Below are 22562 nucleotides of genomic sequence, written 5' to 3'. Positions count from 1 at the left end.
CGATAGCTGTAGCCTCCCCACCTGCCCCTCCATACCCCTCTCCTCTCGACCCCGGTTTCGCACCTCTTTCAAACGTATCATAGTTTGCGAATCTGTTATGCTTACCATCAGTGCTGGATTGACTGCGTTTGACAGAGTGTGATTGAGCAACTGAGCGACCCTGCTTGTCATTGATACATTGCACAAGAGAGTTGGCGTGGGATTGGGTTCAATCGCCAAACACGCCTCCGGCCTTCTTCATCCGTCTCTCGACCAACACGCCTACATCCTGTAAAACCCAAACGAGCACCACTTTGCCCATGAACTCGCTGGACCTCTTCAACCTTGCTTTGACGTCCTCGCGCATTTGGGCGGGGAGGGCAAAGTAGGCGGTTCGGTTGGTGTGGGCTGTGCCTACACCTGTAGGGCTTTGCAACGCTCCTTTCACCTCTACGCTTCCTGCGGTGGAGGAAGGCGGGGGGAGGGTACCATCTGCTGCGAGAATCCAATGGAGGTGTGTGCCGAGCAGTGCCGACTTTGTGCCCAGCCGAACGAGTCCATCTGCATACGCCCCCATTTGGGCCGCATCCACGCTCTTGACCTGCCCAACAGCGCCCGTCATCCGATCGATGCTGCGGGTGAACCGACTACCCAATCCACTCTTCTTAACCCCTCCGGCAGCGTCCAAGAAAGGCAGCTTCTTCGAAAGCATAGACTGCACGTCGCCCAATACGGACTCCCACTCGTCCAGAGCGCGAAGCCAGCGCGTGCCGCTGCTCGTCTCCAACCCCGCACCTGTGCCGAGAGGCAGCAGCAGCGGCTCGCCGGCGCGCTCAAGACTGTCCAGGCCCGAAAGGAGGAGTTCGATCGCGCGAAGTTTGGTTTCGATCCCGACAAGCTTGGCGCCTGGTTGACGCCAGATATCGCGCGGCAGGTAGAGCGTCGGTGTGAGCTGCGATCCGGAGAGAATGGACGCGCGGAGCAGTGTGAGTGTCAGGAATGGTTTCAGGAGCGGGTGTGCGGATGTGGGTAGGGTGGGAGAGAGGGGAGAGGGGGAGCTGAGCGGTGCCGAGGCGTAGGATGGCGCTCCGGCTGCGAGCGAGGGAAGACCGGTGGGGAAGATGTCTGTGATGAGGAAAGTGCGCGTTGAGCTGATGTCGTCGACAGCTTCCGACTCGGGGAGTCTGGGTCGCGGAAGAGGCATGGCGAGGGTCGAATGGGACACCTCGGCGCCGGTGGCCGTGGCAAGAGCGCGGTCGTCGCTGACTCGCTTGCGTTCGAGCGCGGACAGCGTTCGAGCCAGATCGGGGACGGGCGGTAGCAGTTCCTCACCAATGCTCTCTCCATTGGCTGCAGAGGCGATCCCGTTCGCCGCTACGAACGCCGCTGGGATCGACGGCCTTCGCGACCCAGATTGCGACGCAGATCTCTGCCTGTTTGTCGTCGCGATCGACTTGGCGCCACCGTCCTCGTAGGAGCCAGCATCGTGCGCCAATCCGAGCTCCTGCAACTCATCCGACAAGCCGCGGACGGATGGATCCTCTACCTGTGCGCCCTTGCGACGCTGGCTAATAGTTCCAGCGGCAGTCGATGCACTGACCAACGCCGCCGCCGAAGTGGCTGCACGAGGGCGGTTCGAGCTGGATCGCGCATTGGAGTCAGGTCCAGGAAGATCGTCCCAAGGCGTCGGGTGATCGCGGGAGGCCGGAAGAGCCCCGCTGGAAGGCATGCGATTCAGCCCAGGTCGAAGGCTGGGGACAGCAGGCACAGCCGCGCCATTCGCAGCTGTTCCATCGTCCTTTTTGCGCTCACCGAGCGATGGCATCGACACCTTTTGTCGCAGCAAGGGCCCCTTGAAGCTGAGAGCGCGAGCACGCTGTGCGAAGCCCATCTTAGCCGGCTTCTCCGCGGGCGGGTCGACAGACGGAGCCTCGGAAGGCGCATCCGGTAACGGAGGCAGCGGCAACTCTGGCTGCGGCTTTTGAGGATCGACAGGGCTGATCGAAGCACCTGCAGAAGCGTCGAAGTAAGGCGTGTTGGGTGTCCGAACCTCGTCGTCGAGGCCAAAGGCTCGATGCGGCAAGGATGAGACTGGCTTCAGTCGTGACCCCGTGTTGGTGCTCTTGAACGAGATGTCCGAGTCGGATCGGCCGTGCTGTTGAAGTAGCACCTCCGATTCGCGCACCTGCGAGACTGCATCTCGAAGTTGCTCTTTCCTCGGTGAGGAGAGCCTTTTCTTCGCTTTCTCGGACAAAGCATCGTCGATCGAGATGAGCGGCGTCTCTTCTGCAATGACGGGAGGTGGAAGGCGATACTGCTGTGCGTCCTGCTCATCGGCAATGGAGAGCGAGACGGATACTCGACTGCTGTGAGACTCTCTGGAGTTGACGCGTGCATGTTCGCGAACGCGACGGCGAGGAGACGTGTTGATGGCGCCTGCCTCGGGCGAGAGAGGTGCGTTGGGCACGGGCGGCGATCTTGGGAAAGGAAGTTGCGACTGCGACGATGGTGCCTGCTGAGTAGCTGCGTAGGATGAGGAGTCTGATAAAGCGGTGGAAGCAGGCGTGACCGACAGAAAGCTTCTCGTGTCGACCTGAGGCGAGCGCTGCGCATTCATCCCCATAAAGTCGTCATCGAGCCTTGGAGTGGTGATGATAGGCGAATGTTGACTGTCGTCGCGCACTCGGTCGAGCCAGTCTGCCCTGGTTGCTGCCTGTTGTTGAGTGTACCCATAGCCGGCATCCTCCATCTCGTCGATGGCTCCGACGTCTGGCGAGTAGATCATCGACAGGAGACGGATGCGATCGGCGTACGTGTCGTGGATGACTCGTAGACGTCGTCGCTCTTCTTCCCTGGTGGGACGCGAGCGTTTATTGCCGCGCGGAGCAATGCGTTCCATCACCTCCTCGAGCAGTCGCACCGCCTGCTTGTAGGCTGCGATGGCCTCAGGCACATGGTTGGCGCTGTCGAGCTGCACAGCGTTCTGGGCCTTCTGTAAGGCGATGGTGAGGATGTTTTTGCTGCTGAGCGGGGCGCCATTGGAATTGAGCAGGGAGCCTGCTGATGCGCCTGGCATGGCACCCAATTCTGCGATCGCTGCATCGGACAATGTTCCGCGAGGCGAGCGGTTGCTTGTGTCGTACGACGTGCCGGCTTCCATGGCTCCGGCAGTGCGCACGTCGGTGGGAGTACGAGAAGCTCGCATCTCTGAATCGTGAGACGTGTCGTGTCCCTCCTGCGACATTTCTGGTCGGCTGAAGCGTTTGTGATAGTTGGCACCGTATGTGCCCGTGACCGAGGTCGCTCGCGACGAGCCATTGCTTGTAGAATTGCTAGGCTGGTGGGTCATCCGGGTGGATGCGACGCCTACAGGCTGCTCGTGTGCGCCGGCATGATCAGCGTCCTCGTAGCGATCAGGTGGATGGCCGCCAGCAAAAGACGAAGTGCTCGAGCGAGCGCTCGCGTACGCGCCGCCTACATCATCAATGCCAAGGCCTCGAATGGGGCCGCCAGCTGACGAATGAGACGAAGCACTCCATTGGTGCTGATGACGTGCGGCATCTGAGCTGGTTTGTGCAGCGGTTGCGGTTGCCGTTTGCTGTGGCGCGTTGCGAGACTGTGCGATGAAAGAGATTGAATCGTCTTTCTTGTAGGTAAGGCGTCCGAGTCGGCCAACGCGTGATTGTTGTGGTGCAGTGCTGGTGGAAGGCCCGGCAGAATTCGCAAAGGAATCCAGAAGATCGGTTTGAGAGGATCGCCTGGGAGGCCGGCTGAGGATGCTCCTCTGATGGCTCGTCGCAGGTGAATCATTCCTATCCTGCAATGTGTCGGATGGCGAAGCAATCTGAGAGGCAGCGAGGCTGGTGGCGGCATTCTCGTCAATGTCGTCATTCGCAGCGGCGGATTTTGTGCGGTTGCGCCGACCAAAGAAGCCTGTCTCTTTTGACGACTGACTGTCGCCCTGGCTGATGGGTGACGATCCGTTTCGAGAATAGGATGCGTCGGTGCTCGGAAGGGTTCGACCCAAGAGTGCGCCTAGACGACTGCCACGCGACGCAGTTGGTAGAGCCGTTGATCGTTTGGGAGGAGAGCGCTGCATATCAGAGTCGCTAGGTGCTTCGGCGGCATTCACAAAAGCGGCGTCGTCAGAGGCTGGCAGCCGCGACCGGATGAGGCGGGAGACTTTCGAAGGGGAGCCGTGATTCGAAGCAGACGATCGCTTGGGAGAAGCGGGAGAGGCGACAAGACCAGGCTCGGTGGGACCTGCGGTGATACTCGAGCTGGCAGAGAGCGGTTGTGTTGCGTACGTGTCGTCGAGGTTGGCTGTGTTGGGAGAGTTGGGCGCATCATCGAAGGAGAGAAAGGAGGCACCGTGTCCGCCGCGCGGCACCGATAGGGATGTCGCTTGCGCCATGATCCGCCGAAAGTCGGGCTGACGAGGTGGACTGGTTTGACTAGCTGCTAGCTGAGCCTCACGGCAGGCTGCTCATCCGGGGGCGCACAACAGTCGGAAGCCAAATTGCCTCGCAGCAGCGCGGTTAGAGAGGCATGACTGCTGTTGGTGCTGAAGAGATTGCTTGCGATGGACAGAAGCCTGACCTGCCTGCCATGGTCTACAGTCCAAGATGAGGCGGAAGCCAAGACCGCGCGGCGTAGCTGGGCGAAAGAGTCACCGGACTTTGCTGTGCCGAATCCTGATGCGAACGAAGACGGTCGGAATGAGGCAAGCTCGTCGCAGCAGTGATGGTGAAGATGCGCCGGTTGGAGATGGTCACGTCGAGGCGATGGTCGAGTTGAGGAGGATAGAAGCGAGAGAACTCGGTGGTCGAGGCTTGTGTGTGTTGCAATCAATTTGGGCTCAGTTGGACCCCTCTTGGGCACGAGCTCAAAAAGCCTCACCAGGTTCGACTTTTCTGTGGTGTGGTGTGGTGTGCTGTGCTGCTGGCGAAATTCAGATTTATTTTTAATTTAGTTTCTAAGTTCTGGTGGAAACACGCGCCGTCACGCGCAGCAGATCTCGTCCACCGCCTCTTTGCCGTAGCGAGGCAAGCGTGACAGGGTCAGTGTTGCCAGAGGGCGTGGCTGCCTATCCGGGTTATCTCGCTCGGCGTGGCTTGCTTGACAAGCGAGAACGAGCACGCTGCAATGCCCCTCCAAGTCCGCCACATCCCCATCGCAATCGCACAAGCTGAAAAGCATCGCATCCCTTTGAGCAAGCGAGCGGAACGAGCGACCAATGACAGTAGGATTGTTCAAAGAGTGTCGATGGAAAAGCAAGTGTGCGATACAAAAATACAGTAGAGATGATGGACCCATGACATGGTGGCGGAACCCCTTCGCTTGACCTGCAAGCTCCATTGGCCGGCTTCAGTCCAAGCTTAATCTTGGCTGAAGATGAAGAACGCTTGTGCTGCCGTCGCCATACGCATTCAACGCTTTGCCGTCGTATCCGTACAGGTAGCCGTTGTCGGCCCCTGCTGCCGCGGCAGCGCGATCCTTTGGCGAGCGTGAAATGGCGTTCTTGAGTCCTCGTCCAAAGTTGAGGATGCATTGAATCGTCATGACCGCCGTAATGAGCAGCAGCAGCATCGACAGCGTCGAGAAAACGGTCAAACTCTTGTACACCTCCTTGTACAACGTCTCCTTGAGCTGCCAGATGCGGAAGACCTTGTAGACAAAGTAGACCATGGCTCCTGTCAATCCGACCAGGAAGAGCAGCATGCCCACCTTGAATTCCTTTCGAACCGAGAGCCATGCAAAGACGAGGATGAGCAGCGAAAAGGGTCCCGAGATGATGGTGATCCATCGCTCCGCTGAGCCAATCTGCTTGACTGCCAGAACCAGCTGGATACAGTAAGCGATGAAGATGAAAAAGTCAAACTTGAGCAAGGCGACGTAGATCTGATAGTGCAGATAGACGCGCTTGAGACTTCGATCCGCGCCGATCTTTTTGTAGATCTGCCAGCCGAACTCCTTCCACAGCTTCCAGCCGAGAAGAATGAACGAAATCTCGGCGAGCGCAATGACGATGGGGATGGCGCCCGTTAGCACTTGCACCGGCACCGTTTGGGACGAGCCTTCGGCTACACCATCGCCGAGCACTGTCCGAATTTCCGAAATTTGGATGAGCGAGTAGACGAGGAAGCAGGCGTTGAAGATGATGGCGCCGATGACGAGAATGGTATTCCTGTTGATCACCGCATCCACGGCGAGGAAGAATTGATAGACGTGTGCGAGGGAGAAGACGATGACAAAGACGGGGAGCGCTCTCGACTTGGAGTCGTCATCGGGGGATGGATGTGTCTTGCGGTGGAATTGGTATCGAGCAAAGAGGACGCTTTCGATGGCGATGTTGATGGAGGCCTCTGCAAGTGTGATGAGCAGGAAGGAGCGAGCAGCCCACGAGTCTGGAATCCATGCCCAAGCTCTCCTGATGCCGCGTGCTGGTGGATATGCGTAGGATCGTTTTCGACTGAGGCTTGTGGTTTGTGATGGTAGACTCATGGCCGGCAAGAGATTGTGAGGGGAGCTGTGAGGCGGAACGACCTGCTAGAGAGAAGGAAGTAGAGATGATGGAAGCGAATCCGCGCGCCTCATGTAGCGTCACAGATTGGGACCGGCCAAAAGTGACGAATCGAGGGAAAGGTGGGTTTGTCGGATGTCGAGTTGGTCGCAAATGAATGTGAGAGACTCGGCAGGGGCGGAGGCAGTGTCGAACGGTGGCAATGAAAAGAGCCAAATGCTGCCGGCTGGAATCGATGCGCGAGATGAAATGGTGTGGGGTCGAAAGATGTGGGTCTCGGGTGTGGGAAAGACTTGACAGTGTGCGAAGGTGAAGCTGATGCGGGAAATGACAAGTGAGAGACGGGTGCAGAGAGGAGAAACGATGAGCAGGACGATGCTGTGGGGTCCGACGATGAAGTGATTGGAGTTGGTGATGGTGATGGTGATCAAGACGCAGATTTGAATGAAGGCACCCCGAAAGTGAATGATGCTGGCTCGGCTGGCAGCGGACAGAAGCTGCTCGCGTCCCTGACCGAGCTTTGTGCAGCGTGCAGCAGCTGAGACCAACACCCTCGCTCGCCTCACCACGCCCCCGACAACGCGCAGCAAATTGCTTTTTCAAATTTGACTTGCTCTGGTGGCCCCTCATTTCTTGGCTGGACCTACTGTAGAGACGCAGTTGCCCCCTCAGAGATTGGCTTGGCACACGACCACTTTCAAGCCCGAGTCGCTGTTCGAAAGCGTACCAGCGTTCGGCCCTTTGATTCTCTTTAGTGCTTGCTTGGCAGACGGCGGTCTCACGAGGTCAAAGCTCATGCTCATCAAATGTCGATCATCTTGTCTTGCCGTTGTGTGTCGCTCCAGTATCCGAAGCCCAGCTTTCATCATAGCAAGCAGATCTCCTCGAACCGTAGCAGCGCGGCTCCAACACAGGCTTAGAACCACTCCAAGATGAATGCCTCGTGAAACAAGATCGTCATAACATGGTACATGCATTGATCGCGATGTCATTATGAACCTTAAGCGCACCTATGGACTATACAAAGAATGAAAGAATGTCGCTGAACACAATTGTGCCCTCTTCTATGGCTGGCTTGAGAAAGCGCAGAGAAGGGGCACACTCAAATAGTCAGCCTTCGCTTCGTGAAACGAATCGTTCTGAGAGCCTTCCGCTTCCGTCCTTGCTTCCAGAAGAAGGCAAGGCGTGAAGGGACTGGAAGGAGCGTCGAGTCTTCATCCGTCACCTTCAGACTCTTGGTATATGGAAGAGAAGAAGGAGCTCATTGCCTCGAGATCAGATTGAAATTCTTTCGTCGACATCACCCCCAAAACTTTCGCAGCTCACCAGATCGGCAAAGTGCAATTATGCCAAATCGGTGATTAGCCAACCCGGTCTCTGCCAACTGGCCGTGCGTCAGCCGACAGCAACAGCTGCTGCTGCAAGGGTTTAGAACAACACTCGCCAACTCTAATACATATCATCCCGTGTCTCGTCTATGGTTCACTAGTCAAGCCATCGCTCGTCATCGCATTTCATCACCATCATCACACTGGCCACTCTGGCTAGATCGTACTACGCTCACACTCTTTTGAAACGCTCGCATTTTTTTGCATCCTGCTCCAGCACCACGAGCACACCAACATTCCACCTCCAAATCGACGCGGACAGCAGTTCTGATCCGAAAGATAACCAGCCCTGACATGACTCAGTAACGCCAAACATCGGCACTGCTTCGGGCACGAGATCCCTGCAGAGATCGGACCCACAGTCCGGTCGAAGCATCTCTTCTAGCATGTCAGAGGTGGACGAATCAGCCGCAGCAATGGCGGCCTCAGCTGTGCCTTCAGCGAGCGCGCAGATCAGCTCTCAGGCTCAGACGTCACATGTCGTCGAAGAGCATACCGATCAGCATCAGGACGCGAATCATGGCGAATTCAGCAAGCACGCCGTCACCGCCGACATGGACCTCAGCATCGTCCAAGACCCCATCTTGGAAATGTGCCCGTCTCTCGATATTCTGCAGCATATCGTGCAGTCCACGTCTCTTGATCTCAAAGTCAAGAAGGCCAAGCTCAGCAGTGCTCTCCTACGTGCTGCAAGCAACGGAGACATCGACATGCTATCTTGGCTACTTGACCGAAAAGCAGAAGCCAGGCCTATCATTGCCGCCGGCTCGAATCGCACAAATTCGCGCGGCACACCTGACGTCTCGTTTCAGGAGCTGCGCGATGAAGAAGGCTCCGGTCCCGTCGTGCTCGCGACGTGTGCAGGCCACATCGACGCCGTCACCGTCCTCATCATCAATGGTGCAGAGGTGGATGAAAGGGATGCCAGCGGATGGACCCCTTTGATGTGGGCCATAAACAGCTCCCATCTTCCCCTCGCCAGCTTCTTGCTCAGTCGCGGCGCTGATGTCGACGCCAAAAGCACCAAGGGTACCACCTGCGAGGACTTCATCCTGTCGGCTGCTCCAGAGGCAGCTACCTCTGCACCATCTTTGGGCGGGCAGGACGGACTACAAGACGCTTCCAGGCCTGCCTCTAGCGAGCAAGAAGCAATAGCCGACCTCATCTACGAGCATCAGCGCTATCTTTCGGTACAGCAGTCCGCTGCACAGCGCCTGAACAACCTCTTTCTCGACAATTCGCCCGATCGTACTAAGCCGACCACCTCAGACAGCGGAAGGAAAAGCAGCAACCCCAGCCCGACGCGCTCTCAGCGACCCTCGACTCCATCCTCATCTAGCCCGCTCAAGCCTGGTCATTCGAGGACCAGCTCGCAACTCACACAGCGAAGGCTCGTCGGGCGCTATGAGAGGGCACACCTTGCAGAGCAGAAGAACAGACAACAAGAGCTCAGCGATGCTCGCAAGAGCGCATTGGCAGACATTGCTACGCTCCTCGAACTCGATCTCGATACACTGATTGGCGAGCCCAGCACAGCGGACAGTGCATCAGGCTCCACCGCGGACGGACATGCTGGACCTTCGACATTTGCTCGTCGCAGGCGAAGAGGCGCCGCCAAGACAGTGCATGCAGATCTGGCGTCAGGATGTGGTGCGGCTGAAGTCGGTGCTGACCTTCTCTCGGTCGAGTTTGACTGGAAGAGGGTTCGCCACGACCAGATGCTCGTCTTTGGTTCCAACGATCTGGAACCTTTGCTCGGCATGCTCATCTCCAACATGAAGCCGGTCAGGGCACCTTGGACGTCTCGCGCAGCTCCCGCTAATGTGGTCTTCCTTTGCGCACGATACGCATGTTTCCTCCACGACGAGGATCTGCTAGAAGAGCTCTTCCTCGGCGTCATCGACCGGATCGAAGGCGTGATCTACTCGCATCCTACCGATATGGCGTTTCTCGCCTTCTGGCTCTCCAATTGTTGCCTTCTCCATTACTATATGGACAAAGATCGCACGCTTCGCAAGTCGAGCTCGGTCAAGGAGTATCGCGGTCTGCTCGCAGACCTACTCAACGAGATCATAGTCTTCATCATTCGAGATGCGGAGCGACGGATCGACAAGGTCCTTGACGCGGCCATGCTGGACCACGAAGCCATTCCAGGGCTTGAGGAGCCCCGCTTCGAGGGAGAGTGGAAGTTCATGAAGACACTTGCGGGCAGTGTCAAGGGGATAGGCCAGAGCGGCTCCATCTCGCAAGGCATGACAGCAAGCCCGAGCTCTCGCAGACCTATCAGCCAGATCTTCGGGACAGGTCGCGCGGCTGATACCCCGCCAATCAGTCGCAATCAAAGCGGCAACAGTTCCGAGGAAGCGACCCTGCCGTCCTCTCCCTCTCTTGGCGGTAGTGGTCGGCCATCGAATCTCTTCGGCCCCGCGACTATTGGCCATTCAGGCTTTCGCACTCCAGGCGGTGACAGCTCTCCCCGCAAAGGTCTCAGCGAGTCACTCCGCCCCGTACGCGAAGCGTCGTCTAACGTCTCCGCCAACGATCTCCTCGCCGCACCTTCACCACGCACCATCAGCTCTTTGCTCACTTCGACTTTGCAGGTTCTCCAGTTCTACGAGATCAACCCGGCCATCATCGTCCAGGCGCTCTCGCAGATCTTCTTCTGGACGGGCTGCGAGCTCTTCAATCGGGTCATAACACGCAAACGCTATCTGTGTCGCTCACGAGCCATCCAGATCCGAATGAACGTCAGCGCTCTCGAGGACTGGGCGCGTTCCAATGCGTTGCCACTCAGCATCGTACATGCGCATATCTCGCCCTTGTCGCAGCTCATCTCGTGGCTGCAATGCCAGAGCTCGCTGCAGGAGTTCGACGGATTGATCGCGACCATGCAAGGTCTCAAGGCGCTGACACCGGTGCAGATGCGCAGGGTTGTGAGGGACTATCGCTACGGGGTCGGTGAGACGAGAATGAGCGAAGAGTGCCTGCAGTACCTCGATCAGCTCATCATCGATTGGAAGAGGAGGCAGGACGAACAGCTGCGGCAGGTGAAAGAGGAGGCGAGGTTGGTGCAAGAACGGAAGAAGAGGATGAAGAAGCAAACTTCGCAACATCAGAAGTCTGGGACGGCGAGGCAGGAGGATTACAGATCCGAGTCCCGGCTCCTCGGCTTGCAAAAAGAGGAGGAGGATGGAGACGACGATGACGACGATGACGACGATGAAGTCATGGCACCGGCAGACGGACTGGATGGTCAGATGGGGGATGCCAGCATGAACAGCAATGGCACAGCGAGACTCGCCCACACCGAGGAACCGCTCACGGTGGCAGAAGCAACCGCATGCTCGGCGCAAGCCATGATCGATGAACTGTTCATGCCTGGCAAGAGCATGTCGGATTATGTGCCACCATGGACTGCGGCGGGTCCACCGCTGGGCTTATATGACGAGACTGGTGGCGTACCAGGAAGCGCACCGTCGACACCATCCAAGGGCGATGGGCTGTTGAACAGCCGAGAGATGCTTCCCTTTGCGCTGCCTTCTCGACGCAATGCGTTGATCGTCACGCCTGGCGATGCGTTCGGCTTTGGGCGGGGCCACTTTACGGGCACAGGTATGCCCTCCGTGCGAAGTGTCAACGGCGATTCGTCTTCCAGCAACGGTGGCTCTGCAGCCAGCTCGCGTCGCTCCTCCATCGCGTCCTCTTCTTCGCTTCGACACGCCACGTCCATCGATGGCGACACGACTCTCGAGCAAGCGCCTCGGCGAGAAGAAGACACAGATCTGACGTCCGACACCTCCTCCCACACGGACGCGAGCACCACGAGCCGAACGAGCACACTCTTCCCCACCGGCAAAGGCCTCCTCGCGGGTGGCTACTGGTCTCCCGTCCCCCTGCTACCCGACAACCTGCTCGAACGCATCGATGCGCTACTCAAAGCCGCCGCCGCCCTCCTACCACGCGATCGATCGCGGAACATCCTCCTCGCCGACCATCTGTCGGATGAACACCTCCCCCTCCCCCCTTCCTCCCCACCACGACCGACAGGTCCAGTGATACCCCCGAGGGAGGAAAGCATCTTGCAATCGCCCAAGAAAGAATCTCTCGCTTTCATCAGGCCCTCGGATAGCGACGTGGTGGGGTTGAAGCTCAGCCTGCCCAGCAGAAGGGTGTTTGATGAAGACGAGGAGGGAGAGGATATGATGACTCCCGGTCCGAATCGGCAGACCACGCTCAAAGGTTCACCTTTCTAAGCCACAATCTTACTCGACACTGTTGCTGGCCAGAATCTTGAGTGTGATGTGTGATGCGCTAGTGTACACTCGAACGCTCGAAGATGCGATGATACGTGTTTTTACTGCGAGGTATCCTGATCAGCAGGCAAACCACCCAACCCAAAACGACGCATGAGCACGTCCACCGGCCCGGGCCCGCTGGTACCCGATTGCGCCTGAAAGGACCGCAGGAAGGCCTCCATCTGCTCCGATTTGCCGGAGTCGCCCAGCTGACGCAGCAGGGACGAGGGCAGGTCGGAGCCGTAGCGAAGGAGGTGTGCGAGCAGTTCTTCGTCCTCTTTCTCCGCCAGCGTCGGCGGCTTTGGATCGGGTGAGGGGGCGGAAGCGGACGCCGTGGAGGTGGAAGGCGGTGGGGCGGAGGATTGCAGCGTGTGCAGCTGCTCCTCCATCGCCGACATGACGCTTTCGAATGTGTCCAGCTTCGGCGGTTCCGTCTCCTTGCCCTTAGGAGCGGACTTCGAAGATGCGGCTGGACCCTTCGCTTTGGCAATTGGCACGAACTGACCTTTCTCGCGCCGCTGCTCCAATATCCTCTCGTACTGCTCCTTGGTCAAACCCAGACTGACCCGCGCGAAGTCCAACAGGTTGTCCAGCTCGGTCTGCTCATCCATCTTAACGTCTTCCCACCCCTCGACATCGTCTGCTGGAACGTCGGGCTCGAGATCGTACTCCTCCGCACGCTGACGTCGCACTTCGGGCGAGGTTTCTTGTTCCAGCTCGGAGGAGTCGGAGTCCGAGGCGCCGTCGAACACCTCGTGCCCCTGTGAGGAGAGGAGGGTCGAGGTGTCGCGCATGTACTGCGATGCGAGACGGCGGCGGAGCTCGGCGTGCGCTGCAGAGAGGTTGTTATCGCGTTGGGCGACGTCTTTCACGTCCGAGCCTGCAGCAGCGCCGGCAGGGCGGTTAGGGGAGATGTTGTCGATGGAGGAGACAAAGTCCTCTTTCGCCTCGTTGCCAGCTTTTGTCTCAGTAGGGTTGGGACGGCGCGTCCACTCGTCCTCCGACATCTTCGGTATCAACCGCTCCACCAACCTCCTCTTCTCGCCCTCGCCATCCACCCACATCCGCTCCTCCACCTCGCGCCGAACACGCTCCTCCGCCTCGTCCTCATCCAGATCCTCGAACAGAAGATCGTCGTCGTCCACAGCCATGTCTTCCTCGTCCACCTCGTCTTCGAATAGCGCACCCCGGGCATCCGAACGCGTCTTGACAAAGGACTCCATCTTGCTGTTGAATGTGCAAAGACGGGCGAAGGTGTCCTGCTCAGAGATGGCGCCCTCTTGGGTGGAGGAGGAGGTTTTGGTTTGAAGGATCGAGTCGATGTCGTTGGGTGTGAGGTTGAGCCATGAATCGGAGTCTTCGGCCGCGGCGAGGGTTGGTGGTGAGGCGTCTGGGGAAAGGATTGTGGAGGCAGAGGTCGACGAGGGCTGCTGCAGTATGTGGTCGACTGTGTCGCAAACGAGAATCTCGTCTGTTGTTGCTTCGCCGTTGACGGATGTCGATGAGCCCTTCAGGTATTGTGCGACGGCCTCCGCTTCCAGCGTCTTCCACGTTGCACTGCCTTCCATCTCGCCTTGGAAGTAGCCGAGCTTGCTGAGGGAGCTGATGAGCCTTTGCCGCTCCGGTGCGGTGATCCCGGCGTCAGACGGTGCCAAAGGCCGTGACCGAGTCCTCGTTCTCCGAGCCAACGATTCGGTGTAAGCCATCTCCATGCCGCTCCAGATTTTGGCGCCCAGATCGTGCCACCTCCCTTGTTGCATTTCCGCTTGCACCTCTTCCTCGTCCTCGACCTTTGATTGCGAAGCTGCCTCCGACTGGTGACCGTGTAATCGCAAGCGATACTTTTCCACTGCAGCCTGCCAGCGCGGCCCGAGCTGACGCGGCGGGAAGAAGCGATCGTAGAGCAGCTGTGCGTAAAGATGGCGGGTCATTCGAACTGATGTGAGCACAATGTCGCTGTCGCTTTCGTTCGTCGGAGCGTTGGGCGTTGTCGAAGCGGTCGCAGCTTGCGGTGCTTGTGGAGGTGGAAAGTGGACGAGTCTCGACCCAGAGCGAGAGCTGACGATGTCGCGCGACTGAATGGACGAGACGCAGTTGGCTATGAGCTGCGGCTCAGCTGCCAGCAATCTCGCTATGCGACGCGGCAAATATGCAAGTGTTCGATGATGATGTGATGTCGCCGCAGAGGGGAACTCGTAGGCTCTTGCGAAGGCTGCTGCCTCGATGTCGTCGGATGTACGGGTGACGATGGACTCGTCGGTGACGAGCTCGACCGCTCGCGATGCAGCCAGCGCGCCGTCATTACTAGATTTGTGATGCGGCGGAATGAGATGGAGATGCCCGTCAAAGATCCAGACACGATTTGTGACCGCTTCGGGAGTTACCCATTCTGGAAGGTATTCTGCCGCTTCGATGAGCAGAAATTGGCCGTCCTCGTCTTCGATGCTGATGCATAACTGGTGCTTTGCAGACGCCCCCACCAGGACATGAGTCGCGAGCCATTCGTCCTCGATACATTCTCCTCCTGTGCGTAGGTGAAAGAGGATGTGAGACGGTAGTTGAGAGGCCAGCTTGGACGAGGATGCGAGCCTCGATGAAGGCGGAGATGCAACCGAGATGGAAGGCGGCTCTCGATGCCAAATGTAGTTTTGACTGTCGAGTTCATCTCCAAGCATCGAGCGTTCCCGTACATACTCTTGCAATTGCTTCGCCAGGCTGGTGAGTTGCGCAAACTGATCGACCGAAGATGATGTGGCAGGGTCGACTGAAGGAGGAACGTAGATGCGGGCTACGAGTGCTTGTTGCTTCTCTGCGCCTGCAGCGGCTGCCAGCAGACCTGTGACGTCGGAGAAGGGTAGCGCACCATCTGGTGGCTGATCGTGGCCCTCCATCGTCACGACACGGCCGGTGCTTGGCGATGCAGCCGCTGAAGGAATGTGATATGGTGATAGACGAGGTGTTGGTTGGAAGAAAGCTGAGTTTGCCTCCACACGGCGGCATTTTTGTGCCATCTTTTTGGCGACCATTTTTATTATCATAATTGAGCTTTGTGGGCGGAAAGTCGCGTTTTGATGATGATTTGCGCTGCAGATGGTGACAGGCCAAGTCAAGCAGAACCGAGTTCCGCATTTTGTGAGCGCGCTTGCTTTCGACATCTGTCCCTCATCCTCTCTCGCATTCATCACATGCCAACTGCGAGCTGTGTGCTCTCCTTGGTTGTTCCGCAACTCAGCTCCGCATAATCCATACAACCACCACCACCATCGTACTTTGGACCAACATCAAGCTGTCTGCACTCTAGTCACATACAGCTCGCGGTGACCGCCGGAGCTGCGGAAGCATCGTCTCACCTCGCACCACGGCATCACCATCACCCGCGCAAGGCGGCATGCCTTCCAAAAGAGGGCGTCAAGCGCTCGAAGCATCATCATCATCCTCTTCCGCCAATAGCATGGTGCTGTATGACTCTTCCAGATCCTCCGCAGCTTCATCAAGCCGCACATCAGTCCACTGGATCACAAAACGTGTCAGCGGCGTCGGCGCCTTTTTCGCCAATACATTCTCTCAATCGCCAAAGCGTCTCAAGCTCGACTCTCAGCCTGCGGGTAACGGCCAACTACTCCTGACAAATGGCGCGACAATGGTGGACTCCACATCCTACACTCCACCCGCAAGCGGCTTCGTAGACCTCATATCAGACTCGGCAGCAGAGTCTTCCAGCTTAGATACCCGGCTCCTGCTGTCGTCCCAAGAAGGCGCGATACGTGATCCGCTCGGTCGCAAGTTCTCGTCGAATTCATCGTCGAATTCATCCCCAACGGGAGGCCAGGTTGCAATTGTCGATACTCGCAGCTCGTCCGTGGATGATGCGGAATCACAGATCCAGCACACGTCACCCCCTTCCAGTCCGCTTTCCGCAAACGGCACAGACCATTTACCCGACGGCACTCAGCGGGATACAAGCCAGCAGTCCTCCCTTCGACACAAAGTCGATCCCGCAGATGTCGAAACCGAATCGACCCCGAATGTGGATGACAACCTTGTTGATGGTCCCGAACCAACAGATGCCGATGTCGACCACATTCAGGCTGTCGCCGATGCAAAGGTCGGAGATGGTATCGAAGGTCCAGTCGAATGGTCAACATCACCTCGCGATGAGGGACCGCATGCCCTGCGTTCACCACCCTCTGAGCAAGGCAATGTCTCCGACGAACCGAATCAGACCCCAAACCACACTCCATCCGCGGCCAATGCACCCGACGTCGTGGACCTCGTTTCCGACTCTGAGGACGAAGGATCGCAGAATGAAGACCCGGACAAAGAGAACGATGTGTCCCTCGCAACACCGCGTCTGGACTCACAGGCCACCTTCGCACCCATTTTCTCAAATCCCGCTTCAATAGAGCCGACACGCGTTCGCCATCCAAGGCATTCTCTCATCGGTCCCATGACCAAGACCGCTCAACGCCAGCTGCGACAAGAGGCCCAGAACGACTCTCTTGACGCTTCTTTTGCGACATTCAACTCTGACGAGCCAGCAGACATCTCGGCGATAGAAGAGGTCCGCAATGTCGGTCGTCAGACGCATTTCGTGCAGCCTAAGCGACGCATCAATCCGCGCCTTTCCACCCCATTGGAGCACCTGCGATCGACCAGCAGAGACCGCTCGTACTCATTCAGCAGCGACGTTTCGATGGCCTCCGTCTCTGGGGTTTCGCACAAGACCAAAAGCTCGACCTACAAAAAGCGCGGATTCATCTACGAAAAGGAGCATAAGCGCAACACGGAGCTTTTCAACCAGGCCTCGTTCAAGCAAAAGATCAGCAATGCGCTGCAGAACATCAACCGTCTGCGTTCGGCCGAACGCAAGCCGCGGCTCCATCGAAAGCACTTGGAGCAGCTCGCGATCAAGACGGCACAGGTGCAGAGGCTCATTGCGCAGGACGATGCCGCATTGTCCCGGGATGCCTCGCGAGTCGAGTCCATCAACGATCTGGTACAGAAGTTCTTGCGGCAAAAGGAGTTTGATGCGCAGACGGCTGTGTTGCCGCTTCCGCCGGTCAAGCTGGAGGAGAAGAAGCGGTTGGAGAAGGAGCAGCGGGCCAAGATGCGAAGGGCGAGGGGTGTGTTGGGTCGAAAGGCGCTGCCCGAGAGGTTAGGGGAGAAGGAGGAAGAGGCGGCAAGGGCGGCGTTCACTACGCGTGGTACCGTCTCTGCGATTCCTGGCGCGGGGGTGGAAGACCGAGACATCGCAAAATTGGGTCCAGGGCAGTGGCTCAACGACGAGGTGATCAACTTTTACGGCACACTCATCCTCATACGTGCCAATGAAGCCGACAAGAAGCGCACGGAAGCCATGAAAACCGCCAAAGACGCTCCCGCTCCCATCACGACGACCGCGGTGACCAACGGTGCTGTTGCGCGCAAGAACGCCAAATCCATCCCCAAACGCCCCTACGACTCGTCCCTCGACGCATTCTGGCGCGTCCACTTTTTCTCCTCCTTCTTCTGGTCCAATCTCAAGACCCGAGGCTTCGACGGCGTCAAACGCTGGACGCGACGCATCGACATCTTCTCAAAGGACCTCATCCTGTTCCCAATCAACCTGGGCAACTCGCACTGGGTGTGTGGCGCGATCAACTTCCGTCGACGTCGATTCGAGTACTACGACTCGCTAGGGGCGCGGAACAGTTCCGCTTTCACCCTCATGCGCACCTACGTGACGGAGGAGGCGCGGGACAAGAAGAAGCGCGAGATCGACTTGCGTGGCTGGGTCGACGTGTTTAGCGATCAGAGTCCGAGACAGGAGAACGGGTACGATTGTGGGGTGTTTGCCAGTATGACGCTGGAGCAGATCAGTCGGCGTGGCTGGCACACGCCCATTCCGCTCGACCCACCTAGGATCATCTGGAAGGACGAGGGGCTCGACGAGGGAGCGGGCAAGATGATGATCGGAGAGAGAGCGGAGGAGGACGATGACGATGACGAGTACGAGTGGAACTTTGAACAGCAAAACATGCCGTACCTGCGCAAACGCATGGCTTGCGAGATCTACTCGAAGCAGCTGCTCGACTAGATCCACGACTTTTTCGACGGTGTATCAGTCAACTTTGCTCTAATCAGATGGCCACGGTGTAATATTACAACGCCTCAGCGGTCCCTTGACGGTTCAGCGACTAAAGTCGCCGACCAATGGATGTGATAGACCATTCACTAGCCGGATCGACCATGAATAAAAAGTGTTGTTCTCGCCAAGGTTCAGGGTCCAACACGCCGAGTTCCGCACCGCTTTGCAAAAGTTGAGAAGAACGCTTCGCTCTGTGGAGGCCACCATCCTTCTTTCGCACCTCTCTATCCTTTTGTCTTAAGCGAGCGGAGCCGCAACGGCTGTGCAATGGCGGAGGCTGTCTTAGGTCACGATGCACGCTCAGACGTTAAGGACGACGAGACGGTGATCCGATTCACCACGATGCCTACGTACGACGAGTTCCATCGGCGGTGTCTGTTGCCGAATCGACCGTGCGTGTTGCCGGCTGGGCTGGTTGCGCACTGGCCCGTGATACGATCAAAGACGTGGGAGGCGGCACCTTCAAGCTCAGTATCAGAACCCGGAGTGGACTGGCAAGCGCTGAAGCAGCACTACGGAACGCACGTCTCGCCGGTGGTCATAACACGCGTCAACGCCAACGGAGAGGTCTCTGAGGACAGGAGCGACATGACCATCGCCCACGCCATCGACCTCATCCTCTCCCTCAAACAGGACAACGCCGTCAAGTCGATCTACATCAAAGACTGGCACCTGATCAAGCAGCTTCACTCCGAAGTCGAGCCATATACCGTGCCGGACATCTTCGCCGACGATTGGATGAACAACATCTATGGGGAAAAGGACGACTTTCGATTCGTGTACGCCGGAACGCGTGGGTCGTCCACCCTACTTCATCGAGATGTGTACACGTCCTATTCGTGGAGCACCAATGTGGTTGGTTGCAAGACGTGGTATTTGTTCCCACCGCGAGCGATAGCGTGCTTGCGAAGGTTCACGCGCGTCGAGACGTCCGAGCTCATACCCTCCCTCGAAGCGCTCCACACCCTCGTCAAGGACAAGAACCGAAAAGAGTTTCCACAGCTAGAGCTCGCGTTGGGAAGTATGCAGACCATCACCCAAGCTCAAGGGGAGACAATCTTCGTACCGTCCAATTGGTACCACCAGGTACACAACGATACAGACTGCGCCAGCATCAATCGCAACTGGTGCAACAGCGTCAATCTCCCCTCGATGTACAGGGCCATTGTGGTGGAGCTAGATCATGCAGAGGAGGCACTGTGCGACGTGAGAGACATGCTACAGCAAAGCTCCAGGAAGGGAAAAGAGGAGTGGAAGAAGGAGTTCTATGGGTTGGTACAGGATGTGGCGGTCAAAGATGCCGGATGGGCGTGGAAAGGCTTTTGGGAGATGGTCTTGCACAACTTGAAGCACCCTGCGACAGCTCAGGCCTTGAGGCCAGACGGCGCGTGGGTGAAAGAGCGGCTCCTACCGCTGGTGCAGGACTTCGAACAGAGGGACGACGCACACTGGCTCGACACAATCATACTCGACACGATTCAACAGTGCAAACGTCTCCTGCAACAAGGACCAATGACATGAATTCCACAAACGGCCGATCAGGAAGAACACGAAGGCAGGTTGCCCGTGAGCGGCCTGCCGAGCGAACACAGCCTCTTCTCCTCCTCCACCTCGTCCGCCGTCTTCCCCTCGCGAGGGATACCCCAGTCTTCGAACGGCGACGTGGCCATCTCGAGCACTTTGGCGAGCACATCTGTGTCGTTGTCCTTCTCCACCCGCGAGGCGACTTCGTTGGTCACCCAGTTGCGCAGCACGAAGCGCGGATTCTTGGCCTTCATCTCGGCAGTGACGGCGTCTCCGTCGCGGCCTTCTTGGAGGAGACGACGGGCGTAGGTGAGCAGCCAGCTGCGCGTTTGGGTTTCTTTCTGCGAGCGAATGTACTCGGGAAGGACCGAGACGTCGTACCACGGCTCGAGGGTGTCGCTGCCGGCGAGGAAGTCGTTGACGATGTCCTTGAGCTTGGTCTCGTCGTCGACCGTTGCACCGCGCGCTTTGAGCAGCGCAGGGAACTGGCAGAGTCGACGCAGCGTCGTCGAAAAGTCCAGATCCGACAGTGCAGCGGAGAGCGGATCGATGATGGCGCTCTTATCATCCGCCTCGACCGTCTTCAGCCCAAGTCGAGCCCGGTACGCCTCCTTCCACTGCTCGAGCAGCGTGTTGGTGAAAGTGTGCTCGAGCTTCTCGGCAAATTCGTCGGAGCACAGCTCGCGCCACTCGTCCATCTGTTCGTCGCTCGCTGCCAGCAGTTCGCCCGGCGCCGGAGCACGGCCGTTCTCGATCTCAAACCCGACCAGCGGCTCGACGGCATTCAGCAGCTCCCGGATCGCAAACACGCCCATCGTCGGCTGCAACCGATACGCATACCGACCCTCGCCGTCCGAATGGTTGCAAATCTGCCCCTCGTCGTACAGATCCATAAACGCGTACGGTCCGTAATCGATCGTGTGGCCGGTGAGCGCGATGTTGTCCGTGTTCATCACGCCGTGCATGAAGCCGTAGACTTGCCACAGCCCGATGGTGCGTGCGTTGCGCATTGCCACCTCTTCCACCATCCGCCTCACCCATGCTGGTCGTGTGGCCTCGTCGCCGACAGCGCCGCCTTTGATGACGTCGGTAAAGCCGAACAGGTCGTGGGAGACGTACTCGCCGAGGATGCGGACCGACTCCCACTCGCCGCGCGAGCTGTGGATCTGAAACGAGCCGATGCGCAGCCATGAGGGACAGAGACGCGTGGTGATGGCGGCCATGTTGAGACGCTCACGGACGACGTGGAGTTCGGGCAGGGCGACGACGGCGAGCGCGCGGCTGGTGGGGATGCCAAGGGCCCCCATGGCTTCGCTGCAGAGGTACTCGCGGACGCTGCTGGTAAGGGTGGCGAGACCGTCGGCGAAGCGCGAGTAGGGTGTTCGACCCGCGCCCTTGAGCTGGATCTCCCATCGTTCGCTGGTTCCGGGGTTCTTGGTCTCCATCAAAGTGAATGCACGACCATCGCCGAGCTGGCCAGCCCAGACACCGAATTGGTGGCCGGCATAGCAGAGAGACCAGGGAGCGTAGTCGGTGGTGTCCGGCGAGGCGCGCTTCTCTTCAAGCTCATTGAGACGTCGCAGGATGCGCTCGGCGGCAGGCTCTTCAGCCTGCTCGCCTTTGATCACCTTCTCGCGGTACCGCATATACTTGGTGCCGTAGCCGGCTCGATCGTCCTTCTCGAGCTCGTCGGGCTTGGCGCCGATACGAGCTCCAATGAGACGGCCAGAGACAAAGTCGCTCAGCGTCTTGCGAGCAGCAGCCTGTGGTGAAGAGGCGTCCGATGAGCCTGCGTCGGCGATGGGACCGGAGCTGTATGAGCTGGGACCAGCCTTCTTGTTGTTGCTCTGAATCCATTCCAAGATGTCGCCGACATCGAGATGAGGAAGACAGTCGCGAAGAGCTGCCGGTGACACTCCGAGAAGTCGAGCCGAAGCGAAATGCTGGTGTCGACGACGAGGCGGGACGAAACCTGTGAGGCCGGTAGATGCCTCGGAACCGCTCGCGCCGCCCACCTCCGTTGGCTGTACCTCGTATCGCTGCAACATGTGCTCCACCTCCTGCATCCTCCTTTTGTGGGCTCGTTCGACCTTTTGCTTCCTCTGTCCCTCCGTGAGATGTGCATCGTCTGCGTCGTCCTGCTCCGCCTCCTTCTGGTGCTTGTCGCCTAGCGACTGTTCACCTTCTTCCTCGGGAGGAAAGTCATACGGAAAGGACAGTGGGAGTGTGGACAGGTAGCTGAAGTGAGAGCCCTGACCTACGGGACGAGACCTTCGCACCAGCGAGGGCTGCGAGTCGGGGACGGAAACGATGGATCGTGGTGCTGGTGTCACTGGGTCCGGCAGGAGGTTGACTGTGAGCCGCTCGGAAGCCGGGACGAGCGGCAGGCTGAGGATGTCAAACTTCTTGACGCTCATGTTGGAGATCGAAGCTGTCGTGTGAAGGCTGTGCGAGGACAAGTGGTTGCTGAGAGCTGCGGTGCGCGCTGCTGCAGCTGTGGGAGGAAAGGAACGAGTCGATGCTGATCGAGAGCGAATGACGGCGAGTCGGTTGGCCACAGACATCAATGTCTATCTGCTAGACTGCTTTGAAAGTGACAGCCAGTAGACGATGATGGTCGGGAGTCAGATACGCCGATAGCATTGATCGCAGAGATGGAAGTCGAAAGAATGCGCAGCAGCATCTTCTGAGGAGAGGGGGATGATTCAGACCTCAGTCACCTTTGT

The 22562-nt window shown here is 58.2% G+C and overlaps 7 protein-coding genes across 7 annotated transcripts; 3 read left to right on the top strand and 4 right to left on the bottom strand.

Moving 5' to 3' along the window:
* Positions 1–208: 208 nt before the first annotated feature.
* On the bottom strand, positions 209–4393 carry PSEUBRA_000375 (uncharacterized protein; the record flags this gene model as incomplete). The annotated part of the gene is made up of 1 exon (XM_016435980.2): positions 209–4393. One exon carries the CDS (start codon positions 4391–4393, stop codon positions 209–211), a length of 4185 nt encoding a protein of 1394 aa, XP_016294964.2.
* A 953-nt stretch (positions 4394–5346) lies between these two features.
* PSEUBRA_000374 (uncharacterized protein) lies at positions 5347–6483 on the bottom strand (the record flags this gene model as incomplete). The annotated part of the gene is made up of 1 exon (XM_016435969.1): positions 5347–6483. The coding sequence occupies one exon, from the start codon at positions 6481–6483 to the stop codon at positions 5347–5349; it is 1137 nt and encodes a 378-aa protein (XP_016294963.1).
* A 1823-nt stretch (positions 6484–8306) lies between these two features.
* On the top strand, positions 8307–12143 carry PSEUBRA_000373 (Ankyrin repeat-containing domain protein; the record flags this gene model as incomplete). Its single annotated transcript, XM_059464370.1, has 1 exon — positions 8307–12143. The coding sequence occupies one exon, from the start codon at positions 8307–8309 to the stop codon at positions 12141–12143; it is 3837 nt and encodes a 1278-aa protein (XP_059320972.1).
* A 101-nt stretch (positions 12144–12244) lies between these two features.
* Positions 12245–15076, bottom strand: PSEUBRA_000372 (SGT1; the record flags this gene model as incomplete). Its single annotated transcript, XM_016435981.2, has 1 exon — positions 12245–15076. The coding sequence occupies one exon, from the start codon at positions 15074–15076 to the stop codon at positions 12245–12247; it is 2832 nt and encodes a 943-aa protein (XP_016294961.2).
* Positions 15077–15573: 497 nt separating this feature from the next.
* On the top strand, positions 15574–18261 carry PSEUBRA_000371 (Peptidase C48, SUMO/Sentrin/Ubl1; the record flags this gene model as incomplete). The annotated part of the gene is made up of 1 exon (XM_016435997.2): positions 15574–18261. The coding sequence occupies one exon, from the start codon at positions 15574–15576 to the stop codon at positions 18259–18261; it is 2688 nt and encodes an 895-aa protein (XP_016294960.2).
* A 318-nt stretch (positions 18262–18579) lies between these two features.
* Positions 18580–19833, top strand: PSEUBRA_000370 (JmjC; the record flags this gene model as incomplete). The annotated part of the gene is made up of 1 exon (XM_059464369.1): positions 18580–19833. One exon carries the CDS (start codon positions 18580–18582, stop codon positions 19831–19833), a length of 1254 nt encoding a protein of 417 aa, XP_059320971.1.
* Positions 19834–19850: 17 nt separating this feature from the next.
* PSEUBRA_000369 (uncharacterized protein) lies at positions 19851–22253 on the bottom strand (the record flags this gene model as incomplete). The annotated part of the gene is made up of 1 exon (XM_016435972.1): positions 19851–22253. The coding sequence occupies one exon, from the start codon at positions 22251–22253 to the stop codon at positions 19851–19853; it is 2403 nt and encodes an 800-aa protein (XP_016294958.1).
* Positions 22254–22562: the final 309 nt, after the last annotated feature.

Source organism: Kalmanozyma brasiliensis, assembly GCF_000497045.1.
Source record: "Kalmanozyma brasiliensis GHG001 unplaced genomic scaffold PSEUBRA_SCAF1, whole genome shotgun sequence".
In the NCBI taxonomy this organism is placed as follows: Eukaryota; Fungi; Basidiomycota; class Ustilaginomycetes; order Ustilaginales; genus Kalmanozyma; species Kalmanozyma brasiliensis.
The sequence above is the reverse complement of the archived record's forward strand: the minus strand, read 5'-3'. Positions and strand labels throughout refer to the sequence as shown.